The following is a 23,980-nucleotide window of genomic DNA, read 5'->3' as shown; positions in this document are numbered from 1 at the left end:
ACCCGCTTACCAAAAAAAGTTGATTAATAGCAAGCTGAAAATTTGTTAATAGCTTAACGGTGTCTAGTCGGACAAACTTTGATGTATGGGAACACTGGAACAGGGGAAGTTTTAATTGTGGAACAGTTTAAAAATTTGGAACGTCAGATTACGAAATCGTTCCATGTGTTTTGTCGGACAGAACTTCCAATTGCTTTGTTACCATTTCATTAAACCCTCACGCAAAAATCAGACTGGTGTTTATCACCAGTTTGGCATTTTAATGAGTGGAACACGAAGAACATGTCAAATGACAGAAATCATGTTGGTTAGTAATAGCAGTCTGATTTTTGCATGAGAGTTTAATGAAAGGGTAACAAATCAATTGGATGTTCTGTCTGACAAAATACATGGGACGTTTTCGTAATCTGACGTTCCGAATTTTTAAACTGTTCTACAATTAAAACTTCCCCTGTTCCAGTACATCAAAGTTTGTCCGACTAGACACCGTTAAGCTATTAACAGATTTTCAGCTTGCTATTAATCAACTTTTTTTTGATAAGCTGGATCCAGGTCTATTATAATGATCAAAAAAATCTAAGAAAATTGAACGAATCGAAAAAATTAATGTTTTGAATTTGTTTAAAAAAATTGTTTAAACAATTTTCTGACCGCGGCACCCTGCGTATTTGTTATAAGGAACTCTTTTTTAGAAAGTTTGTGCAAAAAAATCGAATCGGAATAATTTACCTAACGGGGGCGACCATAATGCCTGGACTATACAACCGCAAGCAATTCAAACTAATCGGAAATCATTCGGTCATTACGAACCATTACGAACTTGGGTCTCCAGTTACGTCACGACTCCCTTCTCTTCTAGATGCGCAATGCTTGTTATTTATAGAATCATGCAGTGTGCTTTTTATCATTGTGTCATATATTCTCAATTTTCTTTGTTTTCCTATTTCAGTACTCCATAAAATTCCATTCAGAGATTTAATTAATTTCCTAGCTTTATTTATTCTACTGTTTATCTCTGCAAGGGATATGTCTTTTGTAATATATAAACGTTTTTATTATAACAATGATGCCTGGTTACCTGGTTACAATATGAACTGCTTGTTTGTTCGTTGACGCGCTTGTCAGCACAGGTAATGCCAACCCTTAACACCAAAAAGATCCAATATAAAATCTAACAATACCTTGGATTATTCTGCATATTGCAATTGGTTGATTCCTTTTACTACCTTAGAAATTATATTGCAACATCTCCAAGATCACCAATGGAATAAAAATGAAACAAACAATACCCCATGGAAAATTTTATTGAAATCAGAACTAGAAACTCAACCTAAATTATAAAAAAAATAAATTAACAGATTCTTCAGTTATTAACAATAGGAAACTATGTACAACTATAAAATGCGTAGATGCAGAAAGGACCAACGCCTTTTCGCTTTACTACTGTTTAGTTAAATAGTCTTATTAAATACCTATATACAGTATGTACAAAAAATGGATAATATGCATCGCATTTTTAATACTTTTCAAAGAAAAAAATTGCTGAACGATATATTATGTTCTTACATCTCGAGATATTTAAAAAGTAACTTGCTTCTGTAATCATACAATTACTTGGAACGCTACTGGTATGTTACATAAAAGAAATGCCTTGAAAACGACGTCTGGGACATTCAACTAAAAATATTTTATGTTTTTTTATGGGTGTAGTCGAGTTCGCTCCGCTTCGTTCAGGTATATTTTAGAAGGGTACGAATTGGCTCCCGCATGAATGCGGGTAGGCTCTCATATAATCGCGGAAACATTAGACATTGTTGCCAAATCGTGTAATATTTATACTGCTTAGGAAATTTACATAGTGATATAGACTTTTTATAGGAAAATTATACTTTTAGACAAATACTTTTAGAGTTTGTTTTAGTTCAACATTGGCATATGTGGCAATTTTAACACAAATTATCGGTGTCGGCCGGTATGCGCTCGACCGTTTTGCGCTCTACACTCTAATACCCGAAAGTTAAGTTAGGACCGAAGGGTTAGGTCTTCCTCCTTTCCCATAGATATTTCTAGGAAGGTACCTGTTTCTAACAAAAAGAGAAAATTTGAAAGAAGTGAACGCTGGGTGATATTTTCGACATGTTTAGGTAAAATAAATTTTGTCTATGGGAGCCAATTCGGACTCTACCTTTTTTAGTTCAGGTAAAATTCTTACCATTGGGAGCGAACTCGACCCCGTCCTTTTTTATCGATTACATTTCTCACGGCCATTATGATGGGTCAAATCGTTTTTTATATTATTATTTACCATTCTTCATTGTTTATTCATATAAAATTCCATTGGGGAACACTGACGATTGATCTCTGCAAACTAATGAAAAATTATATAGATCTATAAACAACAGTATCAGCATCGCGGACTATGCTGAAGTTAGGTCAAGTTGTATTTGCGAACACCCTTAGTAAAAAGCAACCAAGAAAATTATTACCGGCACGATTTAACATGGATAAGATTCAATATAGACGGAGAGCTAGAGCCGAAAAATCATCGTCATAAGTAATATGGAGTTTTTCCTGTGAAATGTGTCCATTGTATTTTGACAATTATGACCCCTTTCAGGCTGACACCTCAGTGAATACAGGAAATAGCAATATGGGATGAAAGGGGAAAGTTAGTGCAGTCATTAAAGGTTTTACCTCCTATTTTGTTAAACCTCCATCGATTTACATGAAAATTGGTGACTAGTTAGAGCATACCTCAAGAAACAAAACTGATTTGGTGCCACTTGCACTTTTACCCTGGTGGTGAATACCACCCCTTCCCGCGGGTGAAAACTATTTTATTAAAAATAACCCCACAAAACGATAGAGGGACAAATTTTAAGTAAAATTTGTTATATCATGTTATTAAAATAAATCAATACTTTTTGAGTTATTAAATATCAAAGATTTGTCTATTTAAGAGCATATGCGTGAAGTTACGGATGATAAAAAGAACATGTTAATTAATTGTATGTTAGTAAAATATTATTTGACATATGTGTACATGTGTACATTTGACATATTCGAATAGACTTTTGCTAAATTTATAATATCGAAATAATATAAAAATAATATTTTAGGAACATACAATTAATTAATATTTTCTTTTTATCATCCGTAACTTCACGCATGTGCTCTTAAACAGACAAATCTTTGATCTTTAATAACTCAAAAAGTATTGATTTATTTTAATAACATGATATAACAAATTTTACTTATAATTTGTCCCTCTAACGATTTGTGGGGTTATTTTTAATAAAATCGTTTTCACCCCCCGAGAAGTGGTGGTATCCACCCCCAGGGTAAAAGTGCAAGTTGGCACCAAATCATTTTTATTTCCTGAGGTATGTTCTAACTAGTCATCAATTTTCATGCAAATCGATTGAGGTTTAACAAAATAGGAGATGAAAACCTTTAAAGACTACACTAACTTTCCCCTTTCATCCCTTATTGCTACTTCCTGCATCCACTGAGGTGTCAGCCTGAAAGGTGTCATAATTATCAATATACAATAGACACATTTCACATGACAAACTCCATATTACTTATGACGATGATTTTTCGGCTCTAGCTCTTAGACTAATATATTGTGATTATTATTATTAGCAACAATTCAAGCATATTGCATGCGGAAAAGGAAGGATATTGACTTAAAATTGTGGTTGAATAAGTATTGGAATAGTTCCTGAAGAGCAGTTGACACTGACAGAACTGTGGACATCACTATTGAACGTTAAGTTAGGTGAGGTTTGAATACACCTATTTATAGCAGAAATCTGCCAAGGAAATAATTACCGGCATAGTTTAACGTAAACAAGACTCGCTATATTACGATTATTAGAACATTTCAAACATATTACATTCCGAGAATGGAAATAACATTGCCTTTAAAGAAGAATTAGCACACAAAAATTAGGATTAGTAAGAAAATCGATTAGTAACATAATAGGGACATATATAATTGTAATAACAAAAAGAAGAACAAAACTATTTATAAAACCATTTCCCTTGTCCGTAAATGTTAAAACATGAGAAATTTAAACAATAATTATTGACTATTGTACGTTGTCTATACCCTAATATATCACAATAATTGCAATTAAAATTAATATTTTATCGATTTTTCTACTCCCCAACCCAGGAATTGTGGTGTCTATTAATGCAAATAACCTAAAGATAAATATTGTATTGCTGTAATAGTAAATGTTTTTTTTTCTGACAGCTCAACTTACCTGCCTCGCTCACATTTATAATTCAACCATGCACTATACATTATATCCAAAGTAAGTTTCTACTAGATTTGCTATTATTGTTTAAGAGGAAACAGTAGCGATCAACAGGTAGCAAAAACGCGTTCCAAGATTGCGGCTGTAATTTTGAATATTTTTTCGAGATATTTGGCACACGTATTCGTAATATAATAAAGAATGGCGGTACAGAGCCCAATTTGAAAAATATATTAATATGTTGAAATTACTCTGTAATTAAATACAATATTAAAAAACGAGCATGTACCGTCATTAAGAAGAACAAAAAATACACTTTCTTCAAATAAACTTTTTTATCCGATGCCTAGATTTTGTGTCATTTTGGAACTACTAAAATTTTTTATTTCCTTAGTAGTTCCAAAATGACACAAAATCTAGGCATCGGATAAAAAAGTTTATTTGAAGAAAGTGTATTTTTTTGTTCTTCTTAATGGCGGTACAGGCTCGTTTTTTTAATATTGTATTTAATTACAGAGTAATTTCCACATATTAATATATTTTTCAAATTGGGCTCTGTACCGCCATTCTTTATTATATTACGAATACGTGTGCCAAATATGTCGAAAAAATATTCAAAATTACAGCCGCAATCTTGGAACGCGTTTTCGCTACCTGTTGATCGTTACTGTTTCACCTTAAAAGAAATTGTTATTATTTTGATGTCGATATAGGAACAACAATGTCACTGATGGCATTTACATACTTTAGAAATATAGTAACTGGCTGAATATTCATTGCGAACAAGACAGGTATGGTTGAGCTGGCATTAGTCAAAACATAAAATTTGTCAATACGTTATTTGTATTTCGAACATAGACATATTATATATTATCATAGACTGGTACCAGAAGAGTGGCTAAAAGGAATAATATGTCCGTTGCAAAAAAAAGGTGATCAACTGGATTGTAAGAACTATAGAGGCATTACGCTGTTAGCATCTGCGTATAAAATCTTCGGCAATGTACTGTTTGAAAGACTTAAACATTTTACAAAGGATATTGTTGGTCAATATCAATGCGGATTTACTGCTGGAAAGTCAACTATAAGGTAAGGAAAGGTATATTGGTGATACAAGTAATTTGGTGATAATTTTTAATGAGATTACTACACAGTTAACTATGTAAGCACATCCATGACACAGCGCTAGTAAGTTGTTACAAGTGTAAGCAGGACAAACATATATTACGATTTCGCAATGCGCGCACCTGCTTTTAGTAAACAGACTGTTTTGACCGTTGCGTTGTGCGACGGTCGACAGTGGAGCCATTTCTTATTGAATGTGAGAGACGGTTACATATTTATTGGAGTAATTGCTGTTTTCTTTATAAAACTTTATAAAACCATTCAATAAACTAATTATCAATAAAAAAACCGCATTAAATTCGTGATTTAGCCAAGGTAAGTTAAATTCCTTAAATTGCGATTGTTTCACCAAATTTTCTAAACACTATCACCAATATACCTTAGCGTGTCACCAACTTATCTAACACAGTTTGTATGTCAATTTGACATTTACTATCATTATTATTCGTTTTTTGTTAAATTAACTCCTAAACATTTACTTCAAATAATAAGTAACATAATAAAGCAAAACTTATTTCTTGCTTAGTTGTCTAATTCCTATATTATTAGTATTTTTCATTTTTATCACCAATATACCTTTCCTTACCCTACATCAAATTCAAGTATATAAGCAGATTCTAGAAAAGTCACTAGAATAAAACATAGATACCCACCATCTCTTGGTCGACTTAAAAGCAGCCTATGGCAGTGTTAAAAGGACTGCATTATGTAATGCAATGATAGACTTTGGGATCCCACCTAAGTTAGTTAAGTTGACCCAACTAACAATGCAAAACGTAAGCTCGTGCGTTAGAATTCAAGGAGAAAACTCTACGTTCTTTGACATTAATAATGGTCTAAGACAGGGGGACGCGCTGGCGTGTGTCCTCTTAAATATTGCCTTGGATAAGGCAGTGAAAAAATTAAATATTAGAATGAATGGAACTATTTTGAATAGATCGACGCAAATTCTCGCATTCGCTGACGATATAGTTATAGTGGACATAAGTATGAGAGACAAGGTGCAGTGTTTTACAAGACTTGCGCACGCGGACACTGAATTAGGACTTGTGGTAAACGAGCAGAAAAGCAAATATATGCTGGTTTCTAAAAACTCCCGAAATATCCAACAGAGAATTCAAATTAACAACCATACCTTTGAGCAAGTCAAGCAAGTCAAAAGATGGAAAACGTGTATTAAGTTGCGAGATAAAAAGAAATGAAACTAATCGAATTGGGAAATTTGATTGTTTTCCACCTTTACACGTATCAGAGGAGTACGTCAACTAAAACTGTCACTGTGACAGTGATAGTTGCCAAACTCGTGCGATACGTCTAAAGGTGGGAAACAATCAATATAATGTAAATTTATATATGGTTAGATTTCCCAGCTCGATTAGTTGCATTTCTTTTTATCTCACATCTTAATACGTTTTCCATGTTTTGTGCTAGTTGGCCGGTTATTAGCTCGCTCTTCACTGTATACAAGAGCCTAATAAGGCCTGTTTTGATATATGGCGCTGAGACGTGGACCTTATCTCAAAATGATAAAAAACTTCTTGGTATTTTTGAGAGAAAAATTCTTAGAAAGATTTTTGGCTATGGCGTCGAAGATACAACTTTGAACTGTATCAGTTATACACCGATCCAGATATTGTAAAGTTCGTTAAAGTGCATGGACTTAGATGGGCTGGACACATTGCTAGGATGCCAGATCACGAATACATAAAAAGTTAACGTTTTCAAAACCAGAGGGCACAAGAAGTAGAGGACGACTACGAAGATCTCTTGGACAGGTTTGCGGTATCTCTTTCTAGCACATTGTATCGAGAAACTAACATGAAACTGAGTGTGGGTATAGGGACGGAAAGGGAGGACTAGTGTCGCAGCTTTACTATGCGTAAGAGTGAAACAACACTGTAGACCAGGGCGCATCTGTAAAAATATTACTATATTTGGATGTTGAGAGGTGACTCATATTTTTTTGCAAAAATTGCTTGAAAATAACTCATATAATAATATTTGAGTTATCCTCCCACTCAAAAAGGTCCGGAACATTGTTTAAATAATCAAAATGTCAAAAAATTAAGGAAAAATTCGATTTTTTTCTTCGTTTTTTGATTATAACTTTGAAAGTATTCATTTCCGAGAAACGTTGCACTGACATAAAAGTTGCGTAATTAAATTTCCTACAATATAGAATTAGTTAAAATTTTTAAAAATTGTCACCCTTGTTGCAAAATAGCAATAATTGCGAAAAAAACCATAAAAAACAAGTATTCGCATTTTACGTTTTTCAACCATTTATGCCCCACTTAGGACCTTCATATTTCACTCAGAAAAACTTTAAAATATAAGAAAACAACACTGTAAATTTCATTAAGATCGGTTTAATAGATTTTGCAAAATAAATTTTGCAATCCAGCTTTCGCAAAAAAATTAATAATGTTGCAGGACTAAAAATAAAGCAGACAGCAAGTTGAATTTTTGTTACATAGAGAAGAATACTATACATTTCATTTTCAATTTGCAAAATTATAATCGGTTAACTGCCACGACGTCAGGATTTTTTTTAAATAAACATTAATTTTTGGTGCTACGCGCAGGACAGCGGATACGTTTGCTCTGATTGGGCATTCCAATGACCTTTGATAATGATTGATAAATTTTAATTTTAAATGCATTTCGATATAAATAAATAAATTTGTTTATTGCAAAATAAAAACACATACATCTGTCCTTTGAAATAACACTTTTTTTAGCAAAAACTTTCTTTGTTCATATATTTTAACTTAGAGAATAAAAGTTTATTATTTTTAAACATATGCAATTGTTTAAACAATATTTCACAAACAATAATCAAATTAGTTTGATTTTTGTGGAATTAAAATATTAAAATACAACAAAATATAGAGTAAGAAAATAATAATATTATATTAGATAAAGATTGGAAGAAATTTTGGTGGAAATCAACTTGTGTGAATCGAACACCGCTGTCCTGCGCGTAGTACCAAAAATTGTTTATTTAAAAAAATTCCTGACGCCGTGGTAGTTAACCGATTTTAATTTTGCAAATTGCAAATGAAAGGTACAGTATTCTTCTATTTGCAAAAAAAATTTAACTTGCTATCTGCTTTATTTTCAGTCCTGCAAGCTGGATTGCAAAATTTATTGTGCAAAATCTGTTAAACCGATCTTAATGAAATTTACAGTATTGTTTTATTATATCATAAAGTTTTTCTGGGTAAAATACGAAGGTCCTAAGTGTAGCATAAATGGTTGAAAAACGTAAAATGCGAATACTTGTTTTTTTATCTTTTTTTCGCAATTAATACTTATTAGCTATTTTGCAATAAGGATGACACTTTTTAAAATTATTAACCAATTCTATCTTGTAGGAAATTTAATTACGCAACTTTTATGTCAGTACAACCTTTCTCGGAAGTGAACACTTTTAAAGTTATAATGAAAAAACGAAGAAAAAATCGAATTTTTCCTTCATTTTTTGACATTTTGATTATTTAAACAATGCTCCGGACTTTTTGAGTGGGAGGATAACTCAAATTATTATTAAATGAGTTAATTTCAAGCAACTTCTGCAAAAAAATATGAGTCACCTCTCAACGTCCATCTCAAAACAGATGCGCCCTGGACTACTGAGCCACAAAAAAATAAGATGATGCCGTCACTTCGCTCTGAATGACACTCTGTCTATGATAATATATATGTCTATGATTTCGAAAAGGATTTCCGAACTGGAAGTCAAAATTTGACAAAAATATAGTAGACCAATGTCAAATATGTCGCACAATATCTTCCGACCCAAATATAAACAAATTAAAAAAAATCATCCGATTTTTTTACAAAGAAATAATAAAAATATAATTTTCAATAATAAAAATAGCTCTATTTGTCCTTTTTAATATTAGAACTACCGTTTTTCTTCTGTTTGAGTGGACCGTTGGTTTTGACCGTTTCACTTTGTCTATTAGTCTTCCCCATATCGTAAAAGAAATCACTTTGCAGAGTTTTGATACTCCTCATCCTATTTCTGGTAGGTCTAAGGTTGGCCGTGTCAGAGGGGCTCTTATCCGATGCTTCGGATTCCCCCGCCAACGAGACCGGTGTGGCGCAGTTGCTGCGTTCGATCGCCCCTTCCCGTAACGCAGCCGGTCTTAGGTCGTCGAGATCCACAAGCTCGAACAGATGCGAGGTGTACATCTCTTGCGGAACTTCCAGCTGGAAATTCTCTTGATCTTCGTCCGTTATATCGATGCACTCGATCTCGTCGATGCTCCGGAAGGGAGTAATTAGAGGTTTGGATTCTTCCGAGTCGTCGAACACTGGCATGTCCGGATCGGAATCGTAGATTATTGGATCGGTTACCTTCTTCGCTGGATCTGTTTCATCATTTTCGACAATTTTGACGTCGTCGTCGCTACAGACCATGACCTGGAACAAAAATATTACGATTTTTGTACATGAGGTTGTTTGGAAAAGTATTTAGTGCTTACTTAAATATTTTATTTTGTATTATTCTTAAATATGTGTCAATTTAAAAAGAAATAATTTGCAATTTATTGTCGCCGGCGTGTGTGAAATGTCCAGTTCTAACATGTGTAGACCAGGAAGGATGTTTTTAGGTGGATGTGAGAGGTGGCATTCGGATTTTTGCGGATCAAGTTAGGTGATAACTTCGTTAATAATAATTGACTTAGCTCCTTCTCAAATATACCCGGAACATTATTAAAAAAAAATAATATTTAAAAATTTCAAAAAATTTCGTTTTTTTTTTCTACTTTCTTTGCGTATAACTTTAAAACGATTCATTTTGGAACAAAGTCGTATAGGAATAAAACAAAGATAATTAAATTTTCTATCAGATACGATTGGTTAAAAATGTCTTAATTTAACACCCTTGCTGCAAAATAGCAATAAATATAAAATAAGGGGGCAAAACAAGCCTGTCCTTATTCAATGTTTTTCCATCAGCTAGGTTAAACTTGGAACCTTCCCAATTCGCTTAGAAAATTTTTGTAATGTACTAAAACTGTCCACCAAATTTCATTAAAATTGACTTACTAGATTTTTCATAATAATTTTGCAATCTAAACTTTTTTTAAATTAAAAATTTTTAAAATCTTGCACAACAAAAACTGGAACATACAAAGATTTGTCCATTTTTTTTTACGTAAAAGAAGCACTCCACCTATCTAATGCACTTTACAGAATTGAAATCGGATTATTTAAGCAGCCTCAGCAATGTTTTAAAGTTATAAACAATTTTTTGGCTTATAAACAAATTAGTGCTGTGTCCAGGAGGGGGTGCTACGGGCTATTTATTTAGATGGACTTACCCAAGTTTTTTTTATGTATTTTGACCCGTAGAACACGAATTTTTTGGGTAACAGTTGATCCGGATGTCGATAAGATTGTTATAAACAAAGAACTTGAGGAATTACATAACATCGATTTTTCGCAAAATAAAACATTTTTTTGTATTTCTTGGGTAATTCTAAGCAAAAAATGTTCTTACAAGTTTTTTCGTAGGATGCATAGTTTTCGAGATAAACGCGGTGGAACATTAAAAAAATGGACAGCATTTGAAAGTTTAAGTCAAATTATACCGGTTTTAATTATTTGCATTGCTAAAAATTAATTTTTTTATTATTAAACAAAGCTATTTGTTTATAAGCCAAAAAATTGTTTATAATTTTAAAACATTGCTGAGGCTTCTTAAATAATCCGATTTTAATTTTGTAAAGTGTATTAGATAGGTAGAGCACCTCTTTATATGTAAAAAATTAGCCAACTTCTAAATGGTCTACTTTTTGTTCAGAAAGATTTTAAAAAATTTTAACTTTTTTAAAAACATTTACATTGCAAATTTATTATGCAAAATCTATTAGGTCGATTTTAATGAAATTTGGTAGACCATGTAAGTACGTTATAAGAATTTTCTAAGCGAATTACTAAGGTTGTAAGTGCCACCAAAGTGGTTAAGAAACATTGAATAACAACAGAAATACAACAATATATTGCAGAAAGGTAATACCTTAAGAAATTTTTGACCAGTCGTATATCATACAAAATTCAATTATCTTTATTTTATTTCTGTACGATTTTGTTCCAAAACGAACCGTTTTAGAGTTATAAGCAAAGAAAGCAGAAAAAAATCGATGTTTTTCGAAATTTTTAAATATTTTAATTTTTTTATTAATATTCCGGACATATTTGAGAAGAAGCATAAGTCAATTATTATTACTGAAGGTGTCACCTAACTTTATCTGCAAAAATCCGAATGCCACCTCTCACATCCAAAAATACACGTTTTTTTACAGATTAGTCCTGGTCTAGTGGTTCATTATCGGAAATTGGACGGCCGATATAAAATCGACCGTCCAAAATCGGTGTGTGTATTTAGCGTTAGACCGTATAATAGGTTTCTTGGAAGACGATTAAACAATGTGCAAAAAGAACAAGCCTACCAGTTTATCTTGCGAAATAAACATCGGATCAAAAAACTGAAAAATACGTTTTCAATATTTTTCAAAAATCTATCGAATGATACCAAACACGACACACCCTCCACACTCTGAAGGTGGGTGGGGTAACTTTAAAATCTTAAATAGGAACCCACATTTTTTATTGCAGATTCGGATTGCTTACGCAAAAATAAGCAACTTTTATTCGAGGCATTTTTTCCAATTGTGGTTAGATGGCGCTATAATCGGAAGAAACTATTTATACTGATATCCTATTGTGCGTCCCACCTTGACTTTACAGTACAGGTTCTTATGACCAAGGGTGATGCCAAATTTTATCAGAAGCAGGTTTTAAGCAAACATACTTTTTTCTACAGGAAACTATTAATAACTTGGGAATTAATATTATTGACATTTTGTGGCTGTCAGGGGTTCTAAAACATTTTTTTCTCGAAAAATACCTTTATGTGAACAAAATAAAAATAATTTTGTATAGAACATTTATATAATAATGTATTTAAGCGCATAAATACGTTAAGCTTTAATAAATACGTAGGTACCTACAGAAATAATTAAAATACGTTTAAACTATATACAGTGATGAGCGCGCTAATAACCGGAAAATAGCGGAAAAGATGGAAAACATAATATATTGCGAAACAAAAAGAGATGAAACTAGTGGAGATGAAAATGATCGTTATAAACGTCAAAATTAACATCACATTACACAGTTTCCCACCTTTTGACGTCTGGGCCAGGAGTATTTTATAAAATTCTACTGTCACGGTGACAGTTGTCATACTCCTCTGATACGTCTAAAGGTGGGAAACTATGTAATGTAATGTTAATTAATATGTTTATAACGATAATTTCCACCTCCACTAGTTTCATCTCTTTTTGTTTCGCAAAGTATTGTTTTCCATCTTTTGCGCTATTTTGCCGGTTTTTAGCGCGCTCATCACTGTAGTTTAGTTTCTTTCTATAATCCCGTCTTCCTCACTTTCACTGCCACTGTCGTAGGGTGTAAACACATTAAAATGACATTAATTTCATCTCGGAAATCAGTCATTAAGAATAACAATAAACTGCAATTAGGATCCAAATTTCCCAAATAAGCAATGAGTTACTCAATACAATGTTATCAGTAATAATTTTAAGCTTATTTAATATTCTTTGTTATAATTTAATTTAGGTGAACTGATCATCAACAATTATACTTTATTTATTCTCAACTGTAGGACCTGGTAGGACAATATAAAACTTTACTTAAACTTGACTGACAATCTATTTTATATTTTTCTTCACATTACTTCAGAACTGTATATAAGTACTGTCAATACATAAATTAACAACCATAGAACAACATCCACTTTTAATGTTGAATATTCTAACATTCTTAACCAAAAAAAGTTATTACGCATATCGATTATAAAATTGCTGATTACTTTTCGAAAATGACTATCACTCACAAAAAAACAATGAAAAATATTTTTTTACTTGACTGTAACGGGTTAGTTTTAATTTAAAATTTTCAGGGACCTACATTTTTAGAACCTTGGTAATGTCCGATTGAAAATTCTTTTAAAGAAAATCGGCATCGCTGCGCTGAAAACTCCCATAAGGATGGTATTGCAGTATGTTCGTGTACTGTAAAGTCAAGGTGGGAGAGACATAAGGTAAATTATAGAAACGGTCTACTAATATCTCGAGAAAGACATCACTTCCAAATGAAAAACCAAAAAACACGTTTTTAATATTTTTAAAAACCTACCAAATAACACTAAACACGACCTCCCCCCCACTCCATCTCATGAAGGTGAGATGGGGGGTAACTTTAAAATCTTAAATAGCAACCCCCATTTTTTGTTGCAGATTTGAATATCTCATAAAGACATTTTTTAGATTTGTTGATAGATGGCGCTAATAAATCATATTTTTCCAATTACAGCGCCATCTGTCAACAATTATTCTAACAAATGTTTCGAATAAATATTCCTTATTTTTTTCATGAGGAATCAAAATCTGCAATAAAAAATGGAGGTTCCTATTTAAGATTTTAAAGTTACCCCCACCCTACCTCCATTGGATGGGGTGGGGGGTCGTGTTTAGTGATATTCGATAGGTTTCTGAAAAATATTAAGACGTGTTTTTTTGGTTTTTCATTTGGAAGTGTATTTCTCGAGATATTAGACCGTTTCTATAATTTACTAAGTGTATCAAGATAAATCGTTTCTTCCGATTATAGCGCCATCTATCCACAATTCGAAAGAATGTCTCGAATAAAAGTTACTTATTTTTACGTAAGGGGTCCAAATCTGCAATAAAAATGGGGATTCCTATTTAAGATTTGGCGTTTTTGGTATCATTCGATAGATTTTTGAAAAAAATTGAACACGTATTTTTCAGTTTCTCCCGACACCATAAGGTAAAAGGGTACTGATTATATGTATATATATTTTTCAGTTCTTCGATTGGATGTTCATTTCGCGAAATCTTTGACCGTCCCGCTACTTTTGGGACACCCTGTATATCGATATATATCCGATATAATGATAATATAATAGTCTCCCGTTTTATACCGCTGTGGGATTATAGCAGGATAGTCTGCTTTCTCTAGCTAGGGCCTACAGTGTATAAAGAAGGTAACCGGCCAGTGCTACGCTTCAATACACATTATCCCCATTTAATGGTAACCGCCTATTATTACCCCGGGTTTTACCCAAGGTACTCATTTTATTCAGGATGAGGGGTCTGTGACATTTTAAAAAATGTCTAGATATTCTCGCCGGCACTGGGATTCTAACCCCGGCCTTCTGCGGGAAAGTCAGACATACTACCGCCTGAGCTATCCGGGCCCTTCGATATTATGATATTTATGTTAGTCCAGAAAGCCACTGCGCATCCGCTAGGAAAAATATTCCGAATCGGATTTTTTTGCACAATCTTACTCAAAAAGGACCCCTTTTAACACATTTGTATGTTGCCAGGACCAAAAGTGGGTCAAAACTTTTTTAAACGTTTTTTTTTGTTTTTTTCCTAAAATTATTTTTTTGCCTGGAACAAAGTTTGTTTAGTTTTTTTGGACCATTCCAAACAGAAAAGGTCTTTAGTGACTTTTCTCTAAAGTTGATAGTTTTTTACATATAAGCGATTAAAAATTGAAAAATTGCCATTTTTAACCCTCAAAAACTATGTGAAAAACTGAAAATTTGAATGTTGCCAAGGTAGGTAGATATTCTTTAAACATCGATTGATGAAATCCAGAAGAGTTTTTTGCAATACAATATTCAAAACTCCTTTGTTTTTTAATTGCAAATCAAGCGTGCGCCACACTATTTTCCACCGTTGCATGTGTATACATTATGGTGCAAATGAAAGGAATAAATTCGTTATTTCGTAAACCGGCGACTTTAAGGAAAAATCCCGAAACAGGTCGATTTTTATTTTTAAGTTATGATATTGTGGCATATATGGTATACTAGTGTCGTCATCCATCTGGGCGTGATGACGTAATCGATGTTCTTCAATTCTCTGTTCAGTAATATAAACATTTACATAATTATTTATACAGGGTGTCCAAAAAAAGTTTTTAATTAAATTATTTGAAAAAAAAAGAAGAATGTATGTAATTTATTTAATTCAAAATACATTTTACTGTTACCCGAAAGCTAAAAAATGTTTTCACAAATAAACATTGCTTTTCGATTAAATTCAATGTTCAAGCCAGCCACCTGCCTCTTGGAAGTTTGAACATTTAATTTAAGCGAAAAGCAATCTTTATTTGTGAAATAAACTTTGTTTTCTGATTTGTGAAAGCAGTAAATTGTATTGTGAATTAAATAAATTACATACATTCTTCTTTTTTTGTCAAATAATTTAATTTAGTAAAAATTTTTTGGACACCCTGTATAAATAATTATGTAAATGTTTAATTACTGAATAGAGAATTGAAGAACCTTTTAAATGAGCTAACACATGACCCCTATTCTCATTTAAAAAAATCATCGATAACGTCATCACGCCCAGATGGATGACGTCACTAGTATACCATATATGCCACAATATCATAACTTAAAAATAAAAATCGACCTGTTTCGGGATTTTTCCTTAAAGTCGCCGGTTTACGAAATAACGAATTTATTCCTTTCACTTGCACCATTCTGTATACACATGCAACGGTGGAAAATAGTGTCAAGCACGCTTGATTAGCAATTAAAAAACAAAGGAGTTTTGAATATTGTATTGCAAAAAACTCTTCGGGATTTAATTAATCGATGTTTAAAGAATATCTACCTACCTTGGCAACATTCAAATTTTCAGTTTTTCACATAGTTTTTGAGGGTTAAAAATGGCCGATTTCGCAATTTTTCAATTTTTAATCGCTTATATGTCAAAAACTATCAACTTTAGAGAAAAGTCACTAAAGACTTTTTCTGTTTGGAATGATCCAAAAAAACTAAATGTTGACCTTTGAACTTTGTTCCATGTAAAAAAAATAATTTTAGGAAAAAAACAAAAAAAAAAAACGTTTAAAAAATTTTTGAACCACTTTTGGTCCTGGTAACATACAAATTTGTTAAAAAGGGTCCTTTTTGAGTAAGATTGTGCAAAAAATCCGAATCGGAATATTTTTCCTAGCGGATGCGCAGTGGCTTTCTGGACTATATAAATATCATGATATTTTCGAACACTGGATTTTAGACTATTTGAAAGAGGATCTTTGTCATGTTTAAAAACTCTAACATCAGAAGTAAAAAACTCCTAGTATTGTCCTTTTCATGATCATTTTTCAGTGCGTCACAAATGATAGGAAAAAGGGTAAGTCCGTGATAATACACATTTATGACGTTTATTCTAACATGACATTTTAGTTAAATCTGACAGTTGTCACATTTTATTTTCAAGTTAGAACAAAAACAAATCAAATGTGTTTCTTGCATTTATAAAATGGTATTTTCTTTGATTTGTATAGTCTTATAAATTATACAGATTATATTTGTAATATTATTATCTAATTAAAAAAAATTATTTTTTTAAATTATGGCGCCATCTATCGACAACTAGAATAATCACAGAACTAGAAGTAATCACCGACGTGCCTTTTTTTCTGTCATATACAATTGAATACGTTAGAAAGAAATCGAAAAACTGTGACGCACTGAAAGATGATCATGAGAAAAAGAATAGTAGGTATAATTTAATTTACAATTCGACATTAATTAACATGTTGAGGGACAGTGCGTCAAATATATAAGCAAGTGTTGTGACACTACATATGTATTTTACAAAGTAGAATAGGGAAATTGCTGAATTTCTTTTAGCGCTTATAGTTTATGAAAACAATGAGTTTTAACATTTTTGTAAACATATGGACGATTACCATGGACATCGTGTAACATTTAATATGCATCTGTAGGTGTAATGTGACATTTTTTTGTCACAGCTCGTTATTTTAAAAATGTCGTCTATCGACGTCGTGTCACATTACACCAATGGAAATTAGACGTTCTGTCCGCCAACGTGTTAATTTAAAATTAAATTATACCTGCTACTAATAGTGCGGCAGATTCGTGCAAATATTATAAGAATTATAAAAATGTATACCATTTTTATTCAGTTGCACTGCGAAGCCGAAACCGTCTTAATTTTTACTTAGATCAGAGTGTGCAGCCAGCACTCTTATCGACGATTTCACCTCTTGTTAGAGGCTCTTCAGAGAATGCATAGGCTGCTCTCTACTCCAGGTAAAATTTTTTCGACATATTAGTCCCCCATTGCAACTGACGTGAAGGTAGTAGGTGCGTAGCGGCATCTGCTAAATGAAAGACTAAGTTTTTCAACATAAAAATATTTGTAAAATAAAATATTTTAGAAGATTTTTAATTGAAAAACTTATTGGCCCATTTTTCTGGTGACACCTCCAAGGCTTCTACAATATGCAAGCCAGATGGATGCTGCAGTGAAGACAAAAGGGAAGGAATTCTACACTATGCAATTCACAACCCTCATCTGCAGCTTGGTAAAGTTCCAACGGAAAATAGACCTAGTTACTCTAAAGGAGTAATACTAATATAAAATAAAAATGTATACCATTTTTATTCAGTTACAATGCGAAGCCAAAACCGTCTTAATTTTTACTTAGATCAGAGTGCAGCCAGCTCTTATCGACGATTTCATCTCTTGTTAGAGGCTCTTCAGAGAATGCATAGGCTGCTTTCTCTACTCCAGGTAAAAATTTTTCGACATATTAGTCCCCCATTGCAACTGACGTGAAGGTAGTAGGTAAAATGGGCCAATAAGTTTTTCAATTAAAAATCTTTTAAAAATATTTTATTTTGCAAATATTTACAAATTTTATTAGGTTGAAAAACTTAGTCTTTCATTATAAGAATTGTGCATTTAATGATAGAAGCACATAATTTGGACTACATATACTACACATATAAAGGTTCAAATTTAGATACGAGGCCATCTCAGAACTTGCCTTTTACAAAAATGGCGGGCATTCAAAATGGCGACGATACATATGTGACTAATAGCACGATAACTTTTAAACGAAAAGTCCGACATGAACCAAATTTGGTATAAGAGTTCTTTTTTTATGTGTAAGATCGAGCTCCTGAACCGGAAGAATCGGTTTACCAAAATTTGTGTCTTTCCTGATGTTTTAAGTAAAAATATGTTGTTTTTTTTTTCAAATCTTTCATCCTGTATATATAACTTTTTCAACAAGATAATACCGGCATTTTTTGAAATATTTTGAACTTTTTAGTTATGTTAATTACCATGTAATAAATGCATAACTTATCTTCACATGTACCTATACTCCATCTAATTTACTTACCGTTGCACGGCATCCGCGTTATAGCCCGAGACGTCACATGATACCAACAAGAAATATTTAGGCGGTAGGTGTGTTCTTTTTTAGAATCACTTTGCCGAGTACACTAGCGTTACAGCCACTAGGCATATTTTATTATATACGCTTAGAAATAATATTTAAAGATTTCTATTAATATTAACTTAAAGAAATACACAATAATATGCTTCATTTAATTTGTATAAATGAATTGTAAAGCGTTTTTATGAAGCACATTTGTTCGGAATACACTGTAACTATAATCGAACGAAGGTGATATTTTGGCATAAATTGGTAACATTTATTTGACAGTTGCGGTGATGACACTTCATATTTGTTTATATTCTTTACTATAAGTATTTGTTTCATTATATTTACTGTTTTTATTATGTACTTAACGTCAGATTATAACTTAATTATTGTTTTCTATTTCTAAAGATTTTATTTATTTACATTGAATATTAATTTGTTTTGCTGTAAAAATTGTGTGATGTATTTGATTTAAAATGAATTCAAGAATTTTTTGTAATTGGGCAACAATGTCAACTTAGCTCTCTAACGTAAATAATGACGTGCAACGGTAAGTAAATTAGACGGACTGTATGTGCGGCAGATTCGTGCAAATATTATAAAAATTATCGTGCATTTAATGGTAGAAGCATATAATTTGGACCACATATACTACACATATAAACGTTCAAATTTAGATACGAGGCCATGTCAGATTTTGCCTTTTACAAAAATGGCGGGCATTCAAAATGGCGACTATACATGTGACTAATAGCACGATAACTTTCGAACGAAAAGTCAGATTTCAACCATATTTGGGATATGGGTTCTTTTTTTGATAAGATCGAGCTCTTGATCCGGAAGAGTCAGTTTACCAGAAGTCGTGTTTTTCTTGATTTTTTTGTAAAAATATGTTGTTTCTTTTTTCACTTCTTTTACCCTGTATATATTAACTTTTCAAAAAGTTAATACCGGCGTTAAAAAGAGCGTAAAAATATTTTTTAGGGAATGTTTTGAACTCTTTAGTTATATTAATTACCATTAAATAAAAATGCATAACGTATCTTCACATGTAGTGAACTATGTGGGGCAGATTCGTGCAAATAATAATATAAGAATTATTGTGTATTTAATGATAGAAGCATATAATTTGTACCACACATACTACAGATACAAAGATTCAAATTTAGATATGAGTCCATCTCAGATTTAAAAAAAAACAGTAAAATCCTGTATAAGAGGTATATTTTAAATTTTTAATATACCTTTTATACAGGATTTTACTGTTTTTTTGTATCACATGGTATACAGCCAACTACAGGAAAACTTTTTCCTTGTGGATATCTCAGATTTTGTTTTTTTTACAAAAATGGCGGGCATTCAAAATGAATCTGTCGCCCATAGGTTATGCATTTGTTAAATGGTAATTAACATAACTAAAAAGTTCAAAATATTTCCTAAAAAAAAATTTTACTATTTTCAATGGCGGTACTATCTTTTTGAAAAATTTATATATACAGGGTGAAAGATTTGAAAAGGAAACAACATATTTTTACATAAAAAAAAACAGTAAAAACACAACTTCTGGTAAACTGATTCTTCTGATTCAAGACCTCGATCTTACTCATCAAGAAAGAACTTATATACCAAATTTGGTTGAAATCTAACGTGTAGTACAAAAGTTATGGTGCTATTAGTCACATATGTATAGTCGCCATTTTGAATGGCCGCCATTTTTGTAAAAGAAACAAAAACTGAGATGGCCTCATATCTAGATTTGAACCTTTATATGTGTAGTATATTATGTGGTCCAAATTATATGCTTCTACCATTAAATGCACAATAATTCTTATAATATTTGCAGGAATCTGCCGCACATAGGTACATGTGAAGATACGTTATGCATTTATTAAATGGTAATTAACAGAACTAAAAAGTTCAAAATATGTCCTAAAAAATATTTTTACGCTCTTTTCAATGGCGGTATTAACATTTTGAAAAATTAATACATACAGGGTGAAAGGATTGAAAAAAAAACAACATATTTTTACATTAAAACCAGGAAAAACAAAACGATGCTTCCGGTTCAAAACCTCGATCTTTTACATAAAAAAAGGAACCTATATACCAAATTTGAATGAAATCTGACGTCTCGTTCAAAAGTTATCGTGCTATTAGTCACATATGTATAGTCGCCATTTTGAATGCCCGCCATTTTTGTAAAAGGCAAAATCTGAGATGGCCTCGTATCTAAATTTGAACCTTTACATGTGTAGTATATGTGATCCAAATTATATACTTCTATCATTAAATGCACAATTGTTTCACATATCGGCTGCACTATAAGGAGTTTTTTACTTCGATGTTATAGTTTTTTAACTACATGGTATACACCCGGGAACTTTCCTGTTTTAGTTTGGTATGTTTGTTGTTGTTCGAACACTTTAGGAAGTAAATATTGTAAATACTCACTTCGTTCGTGTGCTTTCCGCCCATTTGTTCGTCACGCAGCTCATGGAACGAACTGGACATCAACGGACTCTTCCAATACGGTATCCACAGCACGACATTGTCCAATTGGCTACTCTGGATGCCGTGCTTGACCTTGGCGTGATTGCAACACTCCGTTTTGGTGTACGAGACGAATGCACATCTACGACATTGGAACTGGTACCAGTCGAAGTGGTTCGACATGTGGTCCAGGAGCTGGTCCCTGGATGTGTAATGCAACTTGCACGGTTTGCATGTCATTGTGGAGATATCCATGTAGGGGGCGGCTTTCTTCATGAATTCGCTGCTCACTCCCTACATATATCGAAATGCAACTTATATTCTAGACAAAAACTATAGATCGAGAATTTATATAGGTACAATAATTTATATATTAGTTGGGAATAAGGCTCAAGTTTGTTGTTATTTGTTATATAAGTTATTTGAGCTGATATTGCCAATATTTATGAGTTGCGTTTCTCGGACGATTTTAGACACGAAATAACATTACATGAAATCAACTTTAACTTAAGAATCTCCATCGCAAAAAAATCATATGTGATTTGTCTTTAAAAAGACAACCACATAGTGATCCCATAGTAAATCATGAGAGGAAACAACCATGAAAAAAACCTCATAATACTAACCTGGAAGTATTTGCGACACAATTAGTTTTAACATAATTAGAGCCGCTTAATTGATTTTTCTCTTGTTCACTGATGTTCACTTACCCTAACGCTTAATGGTCTTGATGTTTCATCTAAATAAAAATGTTCGCATCCACAGTTTATTGTTAGATTTAATTTTAGAAAAAGAATATGTGTGTACTTTGTACGCACGTAAGAAGTTATACTTCTATTATATGATTTCAATGAAATTAATATACTTTAAACAGTTTATTTATATTTTATTTAAATATTAAACTAATTTTAATGCTTACTACTTTCCAAAAATTTTTATTAAAACAATACCAAAAATTAAAATAAATAAAAGAATAAAACACACACAAACACATTGAAAAATACCACAAAGAAATGATTTCTCAACAATAATTGTTGACAAAAATTTTAACTATTTTCTGAAAAAAAAATTATATAATAAATATACTCACAATCATAAAATGTATAAAAAAAATAAAAATTTGCATTGGAGATCGAACCCGCGTATATTAGGGTGGTTAGGTTTGAAATCAAAGCACCTTAAAGTTTAGCCACTTAATATGCCCGTCATGTGGGAAGATAGACCAACTGTGCGCTTATTCTTGAATCGAGAGAAAGTTTTACTCCCTACTACGCTAGCTCGCTTTTCTATTCCTTCATAATTTCTCTCGATTTTAAAAAGCTGTATTCTTGAATCGAGGGAGTAGAAAGGAATGAGAGAAACTACGAACAGTGTTGTCGGATTGTTGTTGAAAATTTGAACCAATCACAAAAGTTAAATATTGGCAAATGACATACCGTCAACTGTCAACCTGATCATTTGTTTTTGTTTACATGATTTTTTGACTTCGAACTTCGACAAACAAAAAAGAAACAGTTTTTCTGAAGAGTGTAGAGTATTTTCCTAAATAATACAACTCTTGGCTAGTTGTTTTGATTGTGACTTTTAATTTATTTGCATATACATGCTGTGATAATAGTATTATTTACCAGCTTTGCACCTTTATTGTATTTCTTTGTTGAGGTTTCTTAAACTCGACATTAAACTGTGCTTAAACCCTCCTTTATTTTCTCTTTTTGTATGTACACAAGGTTGACAAAGATTTCTCGTGTTCTCACTAACGTTACATGTTTTGTTTGTTATTCAGTGTGTCTATTGGTTGTTGTTTTTTTAGATACCTATACAAACACTATAACCTACCTAACTTTGTAGAATAAATAAGTAACCAACAAATTAAATTCATATTTAGTTTAAAATCATTTTGTTATACAGCAGGATAAAATAATACAAATGATTTTAGTAGCACAAAAATATGATTATAACTTGGCCACATGATATAGGTACTTGCACTATGCTAAAACAAAAAAAATGAGAGATTATACACTTTTGTATGTATAAAAAAGAATATTGTGAGGGCAGGAATATCTGTACACCCACTTACATAATTATTTATTGATAATAAAATTATACATTGATTAAACCAAAAAATATAAATGTTAAACGAATGTAAATGGAGAGTATATTCTCTGTTATAACTGATTAGCATGTATGAGAAGTCTGATATCAATATTTGCTCGCTATCTTCTTGTTCTCCGGTTAACATTTATACTTTAGAACTCTTTCTAAAAAAATATTTTTTTGTATAAAATTGTGTAGGGGGCTAATTTTTCTACTTTAACAATATGCACATCATTTAACATCTGTGCTTTTAACTAAAGCTTTAATATTCATGAAATCTCGAAATATAATAGTAATATAGGGTTTCCAGTTTTCTTTGCCAAATTTATTATAGGTGTTAGTTGTGAAGGCACATACAGTGGTCCTCCTTTCAGAGCATTTTATTTTTCACATTCTATAAGAGCATGCATTGTATCGCTCTAGTTTTGGATGTATTCTACCACAAAGAAGTTACGAGTAATGCTTTCAATATGTGTATTTAAGACAATGTATGATTAAAGGGCACATATAACCTTATTTTTATTTTGCCCAGTGCAATTATCTGAGTAAAATATGACATTTCTGAGCCCAACACCGAAAGGTACAAATGGGCTTAACTGATTAAATAAAATAAAATATGATGTTTTACTGTAACATGATCCCTCAAATAT

At 32.0% G+C, this 23,980-nt stretch overlaps 1 protein-coding gene across 2 annotated transcripts in view; it reads right to left on the bottom strand.

Moving 5' to 3' along the window:
- Positions 1 to 1,288: 1,288 nt before the first annotated feature.
- The window catches only part of LOC114334531 (uncharacterized), a 94,246-nt gene continuing 71,554 nt past the window's right edge, over positions 1,289 to 23,980 (bottom strand). For both annotated transcript variants that reach the window (XM_050657351.1, XM_050657352.1), the window contains exons 12-13: positions 21,195 to 21,527; positions 1,289 to 9,821 (exon numbers count right to left, since the gene is read on the bottom strand). In XM_050657351.1, coding sequence (XP_050513308.1) covers positions 9,276 to 9,821; positions 21,195 to 21,527 — 879 coding nt within the window. In that variant the 3' untranslated portion in view covers positions 1,289 to 9,275. The remainder of the gene's footprint in view (positions 9,822 to 21,194; positions 21,528 to 23,980) is intronic.

This window comes from Diabrotica virgifera, chromosome 8 (assembly GCF_917563875.1).
Source record: "Diabrotica virgifera virgifera chromosome 8, PGI_DIABVI_V3a".
NCBI lineage: Eukaryota > Metazoa > Arthropoda > Insecta > Coleoptera > Chrysomelidae > Diabrotica > Diabrotica virgifera.
Note: the sequence above shows the minus strand (reverse complement) of the source record. Positions and strands in the feature narration are given on the sequence as shown.